We start from the raw sequence: 16752 nt of genomic DNA on the forward strand, positions 1-16752 counted from the left end.
TGGCAGAGTCGATCTAAAGGCGGTTGAGGAGGTGGCGGAGACAACGACTGAGGCCCTCCCTGAGGATGTGCTTGCCCGCGTAGTGTATGCCATCTTGCATCACCATGAAAGTAACCAAGATATCGCCATGTCGCAGTTAATCGCTGAACGTCCCGGCTGCATGCTGCCATCACAGCGGATACAATTTTCATTCAGTGATATTTCGCCCTTGCTTCACATCCATCTTAGGCATGGACCTTGTATCAGATTTCGCTATTTTTTGTTGTTGTATTGTATAAGGATTTTGTTGCATGGAAGCATATCATTTTTCGCTGGAAGCAAACTTTCTTTTATTGAGAAAAGAAATTAAATTTTGTCTATAGAAGAAAAATTAAATTGCAACGGAAGCAAATATTCTAACCGACGTGAACAAGAAGTAAAATAAACATTTATAATGGAAATTAATTTCTATTAGATGGAAATAAATTTGATTCTGTTTGAAGCAAATAATTGAGTCGGTGGAAACAATTCTTTGGTCGCATGAAACATAACAAAATACACCGGACAAAACTTCTAACATGAAATACTCTCGAACAATTGTAATATGACCGAAGCAATCTACAGTTTTTGTGCAACCATATGGAAGAAATTTGATCGAAACAAATAAAAAGACAGTCCAAAACAAGAATGGAAAGCAAACTAAAGTTCGGAAGCAAAGATCCTCACGATTGAAAATAGGAAAGGAAGCAAACAAAAATAATCCTCATACGGCTGAAAACTTCTTACGAAGCAAAGAAAATTTTAGGAAGCAAAGAAAATTTTGTGAAGCAACAATCCTGTTTAGGAAGCAATAGTCCTCACAATTGGAAACAAATAAGGAAGCAACGATCCTGATTAGGAAGCAATGGTATTCATGATTGGATAAAATATCTTTAATTAACCATGCCTGGATTTGGGGAAGAAGTTGTTATAGGAAATAATATAATGGCAATTAATGCAAAAGCATGCATGCAAACTAGTATAACTCACGCGGGGGAGTTTTCCTAGCAGATCCAACGACGTGTGTGCTTCCAATCGGATGGCCACAGACTAGTCTGATAAGTAGCAAAAAATCAGTAGTCTGATGTGACTTCCTTAATGGAATTGCGGTTCCAACTAAAAAAAAAGGATTTCTTTATAATAAAAAAAATCCGGGAAACCCCGTGAAGAAAACGCAAAGGCAGAGTCTCCGCAAGTCAGTCCTCCCACCCCCCACCCCACATCTATCCCCGCCCCGCCCGTCCCGGATCCACACCGCCGCCGCGATGCCGTCGTTCAAGGCCCCGGCGCCGGGCTTCTCCGTCCGCTTCAGCCCGTTCCACGAGCATCGCCTCCTCGCTGCCACCTCGCAGCACTTCGGCCTCGTCGGCAACGGCCACCTCCTGGTTCTCGACCTCTCCGCCGCCGGGCCCGGCCTCACCCCGCTCTTCTCCTTCCCCACCTCCGACGCGCTCTTCGACTGCGCGTGGTCCGAGTCCCACGACTCCCTCTGCGCCGCCGCGTCGGGGGACGGCTCCGTCCGGCTCTTCGACGTCACGCTGCCGCCGGCGCAGAACCCCGTCCGCCTCCTCCGGGAGCACGCGCGGGAGGTCCACGGGATCGACTGGAACCCCGTCCGCCGCGACGCCTTCCTCTCCGCCTCCTGGGACGACACCCTCAAGCTCTGGTCCCCCGACCGGCCCGCCTCCGTGCGCACCTTCCGCGGCCACGAGTACTGCGTCTACGCCGCCGCGTGGTCGGCCCGGCACCCGGACGTCTTCGCGTCGGCGTCCGGCGACCACACGGCCCGCGTCTGGGACGTGCGGGAGCCGGGGCCGACCCTCGTCATCCCGGCCCACGACCACGAGGTGCTCTCCCTCGACTGGGACAAGTACGACCCGTCCATCCTGGCCACCGGCTCCGTCGACAAGTCGATCCGCATCTGGGACGTCCGCTCGCCGCAGGCGCCCCTCGCCCAGCTCGCGGGGCACGGCTACGCCGTCAAGCGCGTCAAGTTCTCGCCGCACCGGCAGGGCATGCTCATGTCCTGCTCCTACGACATGACGGTCTGCATGTGGGATTACCGGAAAGAGGACGCCCTGCTGCAAAGGTACGGCCACCACACCGAGTTCGTAGCCGGGATCGACATGAGCGTGCTCACCGACGGGCTGCTCGCCAGCACCGGCTGGGATGAGATGATCTACGTTTGGCCATTTGGGAGTGATCCGAGAGCAATGTAACACAACATGTTTTGGTGATCTGTATCATGTCTGTTGAATCGATCTTACATTGGTTGTGATACACATGGAATGGAATGGAAGTAAACACCTGGTGAGTTGAAGTTGGAATAATGCTAAAGTACCATTGTTTGCTTCACAAACTGGTTAAGTTTTTTATGTGTTGAGTTGGACTGCCCCTCCCATACATTGCAGCCTGCTATTGCTAGCTTGTTTAGATATTTCGTGTTGCTATTGCTAGTATGTTGCCAAAGTAAGCACAAGGTTTTCTTTGGGCTTCTGATCAACAACAGACTGAATACCAGAGAGCTTCTTCTGACAAAACAATTCCACATTGAAGATTGCAACTGCCCTATGTGTGGACTGTACACTCTAGAAACCTGAGGCCACCTTTTCTTCAAATGACATTTTGCATCGATTTGCTGGAGATATTATGTCCTGGACTCCCGGTTGCATCAATTTTGCATCAATGTCATTTCGCTGGAGAACTATCGAGCATTTCAGTGATCTGATAGGGGTGCCTTTCTTCCTAGAATTATTCATTTTGACTTGCTGGGCTTTCTGGACTGCAAGAAATGATTTCATCTTCCGGAACATTCAGGGAAACCTCCACAAACGCAGAAGGAAATTTAAAGAGGAAATCAAGCTGCTGGTTCACAGAGCTAATAGGAAAGCATACTTTCAGTTTCCAACTGGGTCTCTGCTTTCCATTAACTCGGTGGATTCACTCCTAAATTAGGTTATGTTTGGTACATACATAGAGTAGGCTCTCATTTCTTTTGCCTGTAATTTATATGGGGCATGCTACGCATCGGTGTTGTTGCGGAAGGAAATTTTGCAACATGGGTGTTGTTATGGAAGGAAAGTTTGCAACATGGGTGTTGTTGCGGAAGGAAATTTTGCAACATAGATGGTGTTGCAGAAAAAAATTAGAGAAATTTCTGTCTTCACTTTTTTTGCAATATGGGTGTTGTTGTGGAAGAAAATTTTGCAACACGGATGATGTTGCAGAAAAAATTTGCATACTTTTTTCTCCATCTTCATTTTCTTACAACATGGGTGCTATTGCGGAAAGAAATCTTGTAACACATATGATGTTCAGATGTTGCAGATCTTTTTTACAAAAATAGGAGGAGGTGGCGGACGGTCGTGTGCTACAGGCTGAAATGAAGCATTTCCCAATTCATATGCCGAAGAAGTCAATATAAATACATGCAGTGGGAGTAATCCCTCTGTTTTTCTGTCATTTTTTCTATGACCATGTTAGGAAAAAGGTGTAGATCTGGATAGCGCCACCGGAGAATAGAACAAATACGAGAAAAGCAACAACCATGTCGCCCACACACACATCCTTGTTGTTGTAGTAGCCACTCGGTACATGTTCGGGGGAGAATCTGAATCCACGAGGGCTGTGTTGCGACCTTTGGAAGCTTCTAGACAACACCAAACCGTCTAGGGATCCTCACAATCCCATAAATAACAAACAATACCAAACTTGGTGAAATCACAAATCTAGTGTCCCTTTTTTACTTTTCTTCCCAACAAATCTAAGTTTGGTTGGCTGGAGAGGGGATGGGATCTCATAGTGGTCAACAGTCATGGTTTTCATATATCTTACTGACCCCCGTCTTTAGGGGTTTTAGCACAAAAACGTTAGTTGTTTATAGGATATGTACGTGGTATGAATCCCACTCTTGTTCCTTGCACAAGTGGTCTAAATGGTATGGTGTTCCTATTCGACTAGATGATATGCAAATAATCAATTATATGCAAACATACCGTACAGATTGGAACACATTGTCTTCTTCTATCCTTATTAAATTGTGTGCGCGCGTGTGTGTTTACAATCACATTGGTTTCATTTCATTGTGGCTAAAACATATCCATACAACCACGAATACTATTAGCCCCCATAATCACATATCGTTATTACCAAAATCCGCCTAACTATACCAAACAAAGGATTATGAATAAAATGGCACATCCCATATTTTACCTCAACACAACTTCCTCCTCTAAGCTTCCATTCTCCTCCTGAATAGTTGTCAAACACATTGGAAGTGCACCGCTAACAAAAGTTCCACCAACAATAGGGCGACCTTCGACCCTACATTGGTTCTTAGCTGAGGGAAATACTTATCTCTACTATGCAGCATCACCCTTTCCTCTTGAAGGGAAAAACCAACACAAGCTCAAGAAGTAGTACTATACTGTGTGCACCATGGGTTAGGGCGGCGTTTATTGGGGTAGGGGTCGGTGATTTGGGTGGAAGGTGTCATGCCGGTGGTCGGGGCATGTGGGATGTAGAAGGAGAAGGAGGAGGATGGGGGTCAGGTGTGGATTACCTGCCTGGATCGACGAGGCCGAGCAGCGTGAAGGAGGGTTGCCGGCGAGGAGGCAGTCCTGCAAGCAAGGAGTGAAGGTTTGAACTTGGAAAGGAAGGCGGAAACAGGAGAAATGTGGCTTTTGGTAAGGGGGAGGGGGTGGGGAGGTAGATATTTCTACGGAAGCCGAAAATTTGGCTCAGTGTGATTGCTTGTATCTGCGTTGGTATTTTCCCGAAGAGGAGAGGATGATGCAGCACAACAACGGTAAGTATTTTCCTCAGTTGTGAAACCAAGGTTATCAATCCAGTAGAAGAACCAAGCAACACTATGTAAACAGCACCTGCACACAAATAAAAATACTTGCAACCCAACGCGTAAGAGGGGTTGTCAATCCCTCCTCGGTATTGAGATAGATTAATTGTATGAGATTGGATAAATAGATCTAGCGAAAACACAAAATAAAATAAAGAAAGAAAAACTGCAACAAGGTATTTTTGGGTTTTTGGAATAATAGATCTAAAAACAATATGATAGAAAATAGACCCGAGGGCCATAGATTTCACTGGTGGCTTCTCTCGAGAAAATAACATACGGTAGGTAAATAAATTACTGTTGGGCAATTGATAGAAGAGCAAATAATTATGACGATATCCAAGGCAATGATCATGTATATAGGCATCACGTCCAAGATTAGTAGACCGACATCTGCCTGCATCTACTACTATTACTCCACACATCGACCACTATCCAGCATGCATCTAGTGTATTAAGTTCATGGAGAAACGGAGTAATACAATAAGAACAATGACATGATGTAGACAAGATCTATTCATGTAGGAATTAGACCCCGTCTTTTTATCCTTAATAGTAATGATACATGCGTGCATCGCTACCCCTTCTGTCACTGGGTGAGAACACCGCAAGATCGAACCCATCACAAAGCACCTCTTCGCATTGCAAGAAAAATCAATCTAGTTGGCCAAACCAAACCAAACCAAAGTTTCGGAGAAGAAATACGAGGCTATAATAATCATGCATATAAGAGATCAAACAAGACGCAAATAATATTCATAGATAGAACTGATCATAAACTCACAATTCATCGGATCCCAACAAACACACCGCAAAAAGTCATCACATTAAATAGATCTCTAAGAACATCGAGGAGAACATTGTATTGAGAATAAAAAAGAGAGAAGAAGCCATCCAGCTACTACCTACGGACCCGTAGGTCTGTGGTAAACTACTCACGCATCATCAGAGGAGCACCAATGAGGATGATGAACCCCTTCGTGATCGTGTTCCCCTCTGGCAAGGTGCCAGGAAAGGGCTCTAGATTGGATCTCGTGGTTCTGGAACTTGCGGCGTGTGGAATTGTGTTTCGTTGACTACCCTAGGGTTTTTGGAATATTTGGGTACTTATAGAGTTGAGAGGCGGTGGAAAGGACCTCCGTGGGCCCCACCACCCATCAGGGCACGTCAGGGGCCTCTGGCGCCCAAGTGGGTGGTGGGCCCCACGGGCCTTCCCTCGTGCATTTCCTTCGCTCCCAAGTTGTCTTCTAGGCAAAAAAAGTCTCCAAAAAGTTTCACTGTGTTTGGACTATGTTTGACATGGATATTCTGTGAAGTAAAAGACAAGCAAAAAAAAGCAACTGGCATTGGGCACTATGTCAATAGGTTAGTCCCAGAAAATGATATAAAGTTGCTATAAAATGAATGTAAAATTATAGATACGTTGGAGACGTATCAGCATCCCCAAGCTTAATTCCTACTCGTCCTCGAGTAGGTAAATGATAAAAATAGAATTTTTGATGTGAAATGCTGCCTAACATGTTCATCACATATTCTTTTCTTTTGTAGCATGGACATTTGGACTTTTAGATGGTTCAAAGTAATAGTCCATAATTGACATGAAGACTTCAATACTCAAGCATATCAACAAGCAACCATGTATTTCAAAATATCAACACTAAAGAAAGATATCCCTAACCCATCATGCTCAATCATTGATCCATTCATGAAACACACTCGAATATTAGCTACATCCAATGCACAAGTATGATCATAGTGCTCCCTAGTTGGTGCTTTATAAGAGAAGATGGAGACTCAAATAAAAGTAAAAATTGCATAAAAGTAAATAGATAGGCCCTTCGCAGAGGGAAGCAGAGATTTGTAGAGTTGCCAGAGCTCAGAGCTTAAATTGAGAGATGAAATATTTTGAGAGGCATGCTTTTCCCCTCAACGGAAACGACCGAGTAATTCCCAATACTTTCCATGCTAGATACATCATAGGAGGTTCCCAAACATAAAATAAAGTTTATTCCTTTTTCCTCCATTCTTTCACAATACATGGCTAGCCGTATCCACGGGTGCCTTCCATACCAACACTTTCCAAGGAATTTATTATTTGACACCACAAAGTAAATTTCTTTTTCATTTCGGGACTCGACATCCCTATTACCGCCACACTATCGTGCAATGACAAGTGAATAAACACTCATCTTGAGAATAACAAATCTAGCATGGAAAAATATTGGCCACCCCCTCCCGCTTCATGAGCGGTACGGGCACACAAAAAGGAAATTCATTTTGAAAATTAGAGTTGGCACATACAAATCTACTTGGAACGGCACGGAAATACCGCATATAGGTAGATATGTTGGACTCATATGGAACAACTAGGTTTAAGGATTTTGGATGCACAAGTAGTATTCCCACTTAGTGCAAGGAAAGGCTAGCAAATAGATTGAGAAGCAACCAACCAAGAAAAAACAATCATTAACGAGCATTAAGCATAACTAACACCGAATAATGCACCACAAGTAGGTTGTAATTACATTGCTTAACTATTGACTTTCGTGCTTGCATAGGGAATCACAAAACTTAACACCAATATTCTTACTAAAGCATAATTACTCACCAACATGGCTCACATATTACTATCATCATATCTCAAAACTATTACAAAGAATCAAGTTTATAATGTCCAATGATCTTCATGAAAGTTTTTATTATATCTCTCTTGGATATCTATCACTTTGGGACTAATTTTATATATTACCATTGCTTATAACAAGCTCAAACAAATTTAAGTGAAGAACATGAGCATAGAAATTTTCATCTCTCAAAATAATATAAGTGAAGCATGAGAGAATTTCTTCAAAAATTTACTCTCAAACTAGTAATCTGCCCGTGCGTTGCTACGGAATAAAAAAGATGTATAGGAATATATTACTCCCTCCGTTCACTTTTGTAAGTCATTTCATGTTGGAAATATGCCCTAGAGGCAATAATAAATTGGTTATTATTATATTTCCTTGTTCATGATAATCGTTTATTATCCATGCTAGAATTGTATTGATTGGAAACTCAGATACATGTGTGGATACATAGACAACACCATGTCCCTAGTAAGCCTCTAGTTGACTAGCTCGTTGATCAATAGATGGTTACGGTTTCCTGACCATGGACATTGGATGTCGTTGATAACGGGATCACATCATTAGGAGAATGATGTGATGGACAAGACCCAATCCTAAGCCTAGCACAAGATCGTGTAGTTCGTTTGCTAAGAGCTTTTCTAATGTCAAGTATCATTTCCTTAGACCATGAGATTGTGCAACTCCCGGATACCGTAGGAATGCTTTGGGTGTACCAAACGTCACAACGTAACTGGGTGGCTATAAAGGTGCACTACAGGTATCTCCGAAAGTGTCTGTTGGGTTGGCACGAATCGAGACTGGGATTTGTCACTCCGTGTAAACGGAGAGGTATCTCTGGGCCCACTCGGTAGGATATCATCATAATGTGCACAATGTGACCAAGGAGTTGATCACGGGATGATGTGTTACGGAACGAGTAAAGAGACTTGCCGGTAACGAGATTGAACAAGGTATCGGGATACCGACGATCGAATCTCGGGCAAGTAACATACCGATAGACAAAGGGAATTGTATACGGGATTGATTGAATCCTCGACATCGTGGTTCATCCGATGAGATCATCGAGGAGCATGTGGGAGCCAACATGGGTATCCAGATCCCGCTGTTGGTTATTGACCGGAGAGTCGTCTTGGTCATGTCTGCATGTCTCCCGAACCCGTAGGGTCTACACACTTAAGGTTCGGTGACGCTAGGGTTATAGAGATATTAGTATGCGGTAACCCGAAAGTTGTTCGGAGTCCCGGAATGGTCCGGAGGTAAAGATTTATATATGGGAAGTCTTATTTTGGTCGCCGGAAAAGTTTCACACTTTATCGGTATTGTACCGGGAGTGCCGAAAGGGGTCCGGGGGTCCACCAAGGGGGTCCACCAGCCCCGGGGGGCCACATGGGCTGTAGGGGGTGCGCCTTGGCCTATATGGGCCAAGGGCACCAGCCCCAAGAGGCCCATGCGCCAAGAGATAAGAAAAAAAGGGAGAGTCCTAAAGGGGGAAGGCACCTCCGAGGTGCCTTGGGGAGGAAGGACTCCTCCCTGGCCGCACCCTTCCTTGGAGGAAGGGCCAAGGCTGCGCCCCCCCCTCTCCCTTGGCCCTATATATAGTGGGGGGAAGGGAGGGCAGCAACATCTAAGCCCTGGCGCCTCCCTCTCCCTCCCGTGACACACCTCCCTTCTCCCGCAGCGCTTGGCGAAGCCCTGTTGGAATCCCGCTACTTCCACCACCACGCCGTCGTGCTGCTGGATCTCCATCAACCTCTCCTCCCCCCTTGCTGGATCAAGAAGGAGGAGACGTCGCTGCTCCGTACGTGTGTTGAACGCGGAGGTGCCGTCCGTTCGGCGCTAGGATCATCGGTGATTTGGATCACGACGAGTACGACTCCATCAACCCCGTTCTCTTGAACGCTTCCGCTCGCGATCTACAAGGGTATGTAGATGCACTCCTTCCCTCTCGTTGCTAGTAAACTCCATAGATTGATCTTGGTGATGCGTAGAAAATTTTGAATTTCTGCTACGTTCCCCAACAGTGGCATCATGAGCTAGGTCTATGCGTAGTTTCTATGCACGAGTAGAACACAAAGTAGTTGTGGGCGTCGATGTTGTCAATTTACTTGCCGTTACTAGTCTTATCTTGTTTTGGCGGCATTGTGGGATGAAGCGGCCCGGACCGACCTTACACGTACGCTTACGTGAGACAGGTTCCACCGACTGACATGCACTAGTTGCATAAGGTGGCTAGCGGGTGTCTGTCTCTCCCACTTTAGTCGGAACGGATTCGATGAAAAGGGTCCTTATGAAGGGTAAATAGAAATTGGCATATCACGTTGTGGTTTTACGTAGGTAAGAAACGTTCTTGCTAGAAACCTATACAAGCCACGTAAAAACTTGCAACAACAATTAGAGGACGTCTAACTTGTTTTTGCAGCATGTGCTATGTGATGTGATATGGCCAGAAGATGTGATGAATGATATATGTGATGTATGAGATTGATCATATTCTTGTAATAGGAATCACGACTTGCATGTCGATGAGTATGACAACCGGCAGGAGCCATAGGAGTTGTCTTTATTTTTTGTATGACCTGCGTGTCATTGAATAACGCCATGTAAATTACTTTACTTTATTGCTAAGCGCGTTAGCCATAGAAGTAGAAGTAATCGTTGGCGTGACAACTTCATGAAGACACAATGATGGAGATCATGATGATGGGGATCATGGTGTCATGCCGGTGACAAAGATGATCATGGTGCTCCGAAGATGGAGATCAAAGGAGCAAAATGATATTGGCCATATCATGTCACTATTTGATTGCATGTGATGTTTATCATGTTATGCATCTTATTTGCTTAGAACGACGGTAGTAAGTAAGATGATCCCTTATAATAATTTCAAGAAAGTGTTCCCCCTAACTGTGCACCGTTGCGAAGGTTCGTTGTTTCGAAGCACCACGTGATGATCGGGTGTGATAGATTCTAACGTTCGAATACAACGGGTGTTGTCGAGCCTAGCATGTACAGACATGGCCTCGGAACACATGCAAAACACTTAGGTTGACTTGACGAGCCTAGCATGTACAGACATGGCCTCGGAACACAAGAGACCGAAAGGTCGAACATGAGTCGTATAGTAGATGTGATCAACATGGAGATGTTCGCCGATGATAACTAGTCCGTCTCACGTGATGATCGGACACGGCCTAGTTTGACTCGGATCATGTATCACTTAGATGACTAGAGGGATGTCTATCTGAGTGGGAGTTCAATAATCAGATGAACTTCATTATCATGAACATAGTAAAAAAGGGCTTTGAAAATTATGTCATAGCTTGCGCTTTAGTTCTACTGTTTAAGATATGTTCCTAGAGAAAATTTAGTTGAAAGTTGGTAGTAGCAATTATGCGGACTGGGTCCGTGAACTGAGGATTGTCCTCACTGCTGCACAGAAGGCTTATCTCCTTAATGCACCGCTCGGTGTGCTGAACCTCAGCGTTGTCTGTAGATGTTACGGAACATCTGACATACACGTTTTGATAACTACGTGATAGTTCAGTGCGTAATGCTAACGGTTTAGAATTGTGGCACCAGAGACGTTTTTGAAACGTCGCAGAACATATGAGATGTTCCGAAAACTAAAATTGGGATTTCAGACTAGTGCCCACGTCAAGAGGTATGAGACCTCTGACAAGTTTCTTAAGCCTACAAACTAAGGGAGAAAAAGCTCAATCGTTGAGCATGTGCTCAGATTGTCTGAGTACTACAATCGCTTGAATCGAGTGGGAGTTGTCTTCCAGATGAGATAGTGATGGTTCTCCAAAGTCACTGCCACCAAGCTGCTAGAGCTTCGTGATGAACTATAACATATCAGGGATAGACATGATGATCCCTGAGCAACTCGCGATGTTTGACACCGCGAAAGTAGAAATCAAGTAGGAGCATCAATTGTTGATGGTTAGTAAAACCACTAGTTTCAAGAAGGGCACAGGCAACAAGGGATACTTCATGAAACGGCAAATCAGTTGCAGCTCTAGTGAAGAAAGCCAAGGTTGAACCCAAACCCGAGACTAAGTGCTTCTGTAATGAGGGGAACGGTCACTGAAGCGGAACTACCCTAGATACTTGGTAGATGAGAAGGCAGGCAAGGTCGACAGAAGTATATTGGATATACATTATATGAATGTGTACTTTACTAGTACTCCTAGCAGCACCAGGGTATTAGATACCGGTTCGGTTGCTAAGTGTTAGTAACTCGAAATAAAAGCTGCAGAATAAACGGAGACTAGCTAAAGGTGAGATGACGATATGTGTTGGAAGTGTTTCCAAGGTTGATGTGATCAAGCATCGCATGCTCCCTCTACCATCGAGATTGGTGTTAAACCCAAATAATTGTTATTTGGAGTTTGCATTGAGCATAAACATGATTGGATTATGTTTATCGCAATACGATTATTCATTTAAGGAGAATAATGGTTACTCTGTTTATTTGAATAATACCTTCAATGGTCTTGCACCCAAAATGAATCTCGATCGTAGTGATACACATGTTCATGCCAAAAGATATAAGATAGTAATGATAGTACCACATACTTGTGGCACTGCCACTTGAGTCATATTGGTATAGAACGCATGAAGAAGCTCCATGTAGATGGATCTTTGAACTCACTCGTTTTTGAAAAGATTGAGACATGCGAACCATGTCTATTGGTATATATGCATGAAGAAACTCCATGCAAATGGATCGTTTGGACTCACTTGATTTTGAATCACTTGAGACATGCAAATCATACCACATGGGCAAGATGACAGAAAGGCCTCGTTTTCAGTAAGATGGAACAAGAGAGCAACTTATTGGAAGTAATACATTTTGATGTATGCAGTCCAATGAGTGCTGAGGCATGCAGTGGATATCGTTATGTTCTTACTTCACAGATGATTTGAGTAGATGCTGAGTGTATTTACTTGATGAAACACAAGTCTGAATTATTGAAAGGTTCAAGTAATTTCAGAGTGAAGTTGAAGATCGTCGTGACAAGAGGATAAAATGTCTGTGATATGATCATAGAGATGAGTATCTGAGTTACGAGTTTGGCACACAATTAAGACATTGTGGAAAGTGTTTCACAATTAATACCGCCTGGAACACCATAGTGTGATGGTGTGTCCGAACATCATAACTGCACCCTATTGGATATGGCGCATACCATGATGTCTCTTATCGAATTACCACTGTCGTTTATGGGTTAGGCATTAGAGATAACCGCATTCACTTTAAAAGGGGCACCACGCAATTCCGTTGAGACGACACCGTTTAGAGAAACCTAAGTTGTCGTTTCTTAAAAGTTTGGGGCTGCAACGCTTATGTGAAAAAGTTTCAGGCTGATAAGCTCGAACCCAAAGCGGATAAATGCATCTTCATAAGAATACCCAAAATAGTTGGGTATACCTCCTATTTCAGATCCAGAAGCAAAGTGATTGTTTCTAGAAACGAGTCCTTTCTCGAGGAAAAGTTTCTTTCGAAAGAACTGAGTGGGAGGATGGTGGAGACTTGATGAGGTTATTGAACCATAACTTCAACTAGTGTGTAGCAGGGCACAGGAAGTTGTTCCTGTGGCACCTACACCAATTGAAGTGGAAGCTTATGATAGTGATCATGAAACTTCGGATCAAGTCACTACCAAACCTCGTAGGACGACGAGGATGCGTACTACTTCAGAGTAATGCGTGATCCTGTCTTGGAAGTCATGTTGCTAGACAACAATGAACCTACGAGCTATGGGGAAGCGATGGTGGGCCCGGATTCTGACAAATGGTTAGAAGCCATGAAATCCGAGATAAATGGATCTTTGAGAAGAAGACAGACGTGGACGGCAATGTTACTGTCTACGAAGCTCGACTTGTGGCAAAGAGTATTTTCACAAGTTCAAGGAGTTGACTACGATGAGATTTTCTCATCCGTAGCGATGCTTAAGTCCGTCGGAATCATGTTAGCATTAGCTGCATTTATGAAATCTGGCAGATGGATGTCAAAACAAGTTTTCTTACCAGTTTTCGTAAGGAAAGGTTGTATGTGATACAATCAGAAAGGTTTTGTCGATCCTAAGGATGCTAAAAGGTATGCTGGCTCCAGCGATCCTTCCATGGATTGGAGCAAGCATCTCGGAGTCAGAATATACGCTTTGATGGAGTGATCAAAGTTTTTGGGTTTATACAAAGTTTGTTAGAAACTTGTATTTACAATAAAGTGAGTGGGAGCGCTACAACATTTCTGATAAGTATATGTGAATGACATATTGTTGATCCGAAATGATGTAAAATTTCTGGAAAGCATAAAGGGTTGTTTGAAAGGAGTTTTTCAAAGGAAGACCTGGATAAAGCTGCTTACATATTGGGCATCAAGATCTATAGAGATAGATCAAGACGCCCGATGATACTTTCAAAGAACGCACACCTTGACATGATTTTGAAAGAGTTCAAAATAGATCAGCAAAGAAGGAGTTCTTGGCTGTGTTACAAGGTGTGAGTATTGAGTAAGACTCAAGACCTGACCACAACAGAAGAGAGAGAAAGGACGAAGGTCGTCCCCTATGCTTCAGACGTAGGCTCTACAGTATGCTATGCTGTGTACCGCACATGGAGTGTGCCTTGCCATGAGTTGGTCAAGGGGTACAATAGTGATCCGGGAAAGGATCACATGACAGCGGTCGAACTTATCCTTAGTATCTAGTGGACTAAGGAATTTTCTCGATTATGGAGGTGAAAAGGAGTTCGTCGTAAAGGGTTACGTCGATGCGAACTTTGACACTAATCCGGATGACTCTGAGTAGTAAACCGGATTCGTATAGTAGAGCAGATACTTGAAATGGCTCCAAGTAGCGTGTGGTAGCATCCACAAGATGACATAGATATTCGTAAAGCACACACGGATCTGAAAGGTTTAGACCCGTTGACTAATAACCTCTCTCACAAGCATAACATGATCAAACCAGAACTCATTGAGTGTTAATCACATAGTGATGTGAACTAGATTGGCGACTCTAGTAAACTCTTTGGATGTTGGTCACATGGTGATGTGACCTATGAGTGTTAATCACATGGTGATGTGGACTAGATTATTGACTCTAGTGCAAGTGGGAGACTGTTGGAAATATGCCCTAGAGGCAATAATAAATTGGTTATTATTATATTTCCTTGTTCATGATAATCGTTTATTATCCATGCTAGAATTGTATTGATTGGAAACTCAGATACATGTGTGGATACATAGACAACACCATGTCCCTAGTAAGCCTCTAGTTGACTAGCTCGTTGATCAATAGATGGTTACGGTTTCCTGACCATGGACATTGGATGTCGTTGATAACGGGATCACATCATTAGGAGAATGATGTGATGGACAAGACCCAATCCTAAGCCTAGCACAAGATCGTGTAGTTCGTTTGCTAAGAGCTTTTCTAATGTCAAGTATCATTTCCTTAGACCATGAGATTGTGCAACTCCCGGATACCGTAGGAATGCTTTGGGTGTACCAAACGTCACAACGTAACTGGGTGGCTATAAAGGTGCACTACAGGTATCTCCGAAAGTGTCTGTTGGGTTGGCACGAATCGAGACTGGGATTTGTCACTCCGTGTAAACGGAGAGGTATCTCTGGGCCCACTCGGTAGGATATCATCATAATGTGCACAATGTGACCAAGGAGTTGATCACGGGATGATGTGTTACGGAACGAGTAAAGAGACTTGCCGGTAACGAGATTGAACAAGGTATCGGGATACCGACGATCGAATCTCGGGCAAGTAACATACCGATAGACAAAGGGAATTGTATACGGGATTGATTGAATCCTCGACATCGTGGTTCATCCGATGAGATCATCGAGGAGCATGTGGGAGCCAACATGGGTATCCAGATCCCGCTGTTGGTTATTGACCGGAGAGTCGTCTTGGTCATGTCTGCATGTCTCCCGAACCCGTAGGGTCTACACACTTAAGGTTCGGTGACGCTAGGGTTATAGAGATATTAGTATGCGGTAACCCGAAAGTTGTTCGGAGTCCCGGAATGGTCCGGAGGTAAAGATTTATATATGGGAAGTCTTATTTTGGTCGCCGGAAAAGTTTCACACTTTATCGGTATTGTACCGGGAGTGCCGAAAGGGGTCCGGGGGTCCACCAAGGGGGTCCACCAGCCCCGGGGGGCCACATGGGCTGTAGGGGGTGCGCCTTGGCCTATATGGGCCAAGGGCACCAGCCCCAAGAGGCCCATGCGCCAAGAGATAAGAAAAAAAGGGAGAGTCCTAAAGGGGGAAGGCACCTCCGAGGTGCCTTGGGGAGGAAGGACTCCTCCCTGGCCGCACCCTTCCTTGGAGGAAGGGCCAAGGCTGCGCCCCCCCCTCTCCCTTGGCCCTATATATAGTGGGGGGAAGGGAGGGCAGCAACATCTAAGCCCTGGCGCCTCCCTCTCCCTCCCGTGACACACCTCCCTTCTCCCGCAGCGCTTGGCGAAGCCCTGTTGGAATCCCGCTACTTCCACCACCACGCCGTCGTGCTGCTGGATCTCCATCAACCTCTCCTCCCCCCTTGCTGGATCAAGAAGGAGGAGACGTCGCTGCTCCGTACGTGTGTTGAACGCGGAGGTGCCGTCCGTTCGGCGCTAGGATCATCGGTGATTTGGATCACGACGAGTACGACTCCATCAACCCCGTTCTCTTGAACGCTTCCGCTCGCGATCTACAAGGGTATGTAGATGCACTCCTTCCCTCTCGTTGCTAGTAAACTCCATAGATTGATCTTGGTGATGCGTAGAAAATTTTGAATTTCTGCTACGTTCCCCAACATTTCAGACAACTCAAAATGGGTTGTTTTGCACATTGTCTGAAATGTCTTCAAGGTCTTATAAAAATGAACAATACTCGTTGGGTTCTGTTTCTCTTAATTTGTTGTATCTCCTCTGCCATTCCCCCACATTTGTTCTCTCCGGTCACCAACTCTTCCTCTAGCCCCTCCATCACTTCCTCCAACTTTGATGAGTCTCATACGTGGATGTTTAGAGCTGAAGAATGGTGACACATTAAGTGACAACGTTGCTGGGTTTCACTTTTTAGATGCCACTTTCTTTGAACCCCTAAACACAAACACATATTATTTCTAGCCTCGATTTTTTTCCTCCCTAGCATTTTCCACCTTAGCCTTTTAGACACCTAATTTGTTTTGTCCCCCTTTACCATGGTGACAATTTCCATGCATATGGTTAAAAACATAA

The 16752-nt window shown here is 44.5% G+C and overlaps 1 protein-coding gene across 1 annotated transcript; it reads left to right on the forward strand.

The window, feature by feature from the left end:
- The first annotated feature begins 1189 nt into the window (after positions 1-1189).
- LOC109752823 (peroxisome biogenesis protein 7) lies at positions 1190-2348 on the forward strand. The gene has a single exon (XM_020311752.4). The coding sequence runs from the start codon at positions 1284-1286 to the stop codon at positions 2235-2237; it is 954 nt and encodes a 317-aa protein (XP_020167341.1). The 5' UTR covers positions 1190-1283; the 3' UTR covers positions 2238-2348.
- The last annotated feature ends 14404 nt before the right edge of the window (positions 2349-16752 follow it).

The sequence above is a fragment of the Aegilops tauschii genome, chromosome 3 (genome assembly GCF_002575655.3).
Source record: "Aegilops tauschii subsp. strangulata cultivar AL8/78 chromosome 3, Aet v6.0, whole genome shotgun sequence".
Taxonomy (NCBI): domain Eukaryota; kingdom Viridiplantae; phylum Streptophyta; class Magnoliopsida; order Poales; family Poaceae; genus Aegilops; species Aegilops tauschii.

Coding starts and splice junctions, on each gene's coding strand:
- LOC109752823 (XM_020311752.4), top strand. CDS start 1,284: ATGCCGTCGTTCAAGGCCCCGGCGCCGGGCTTCTCCGTCCGCTTCAGC.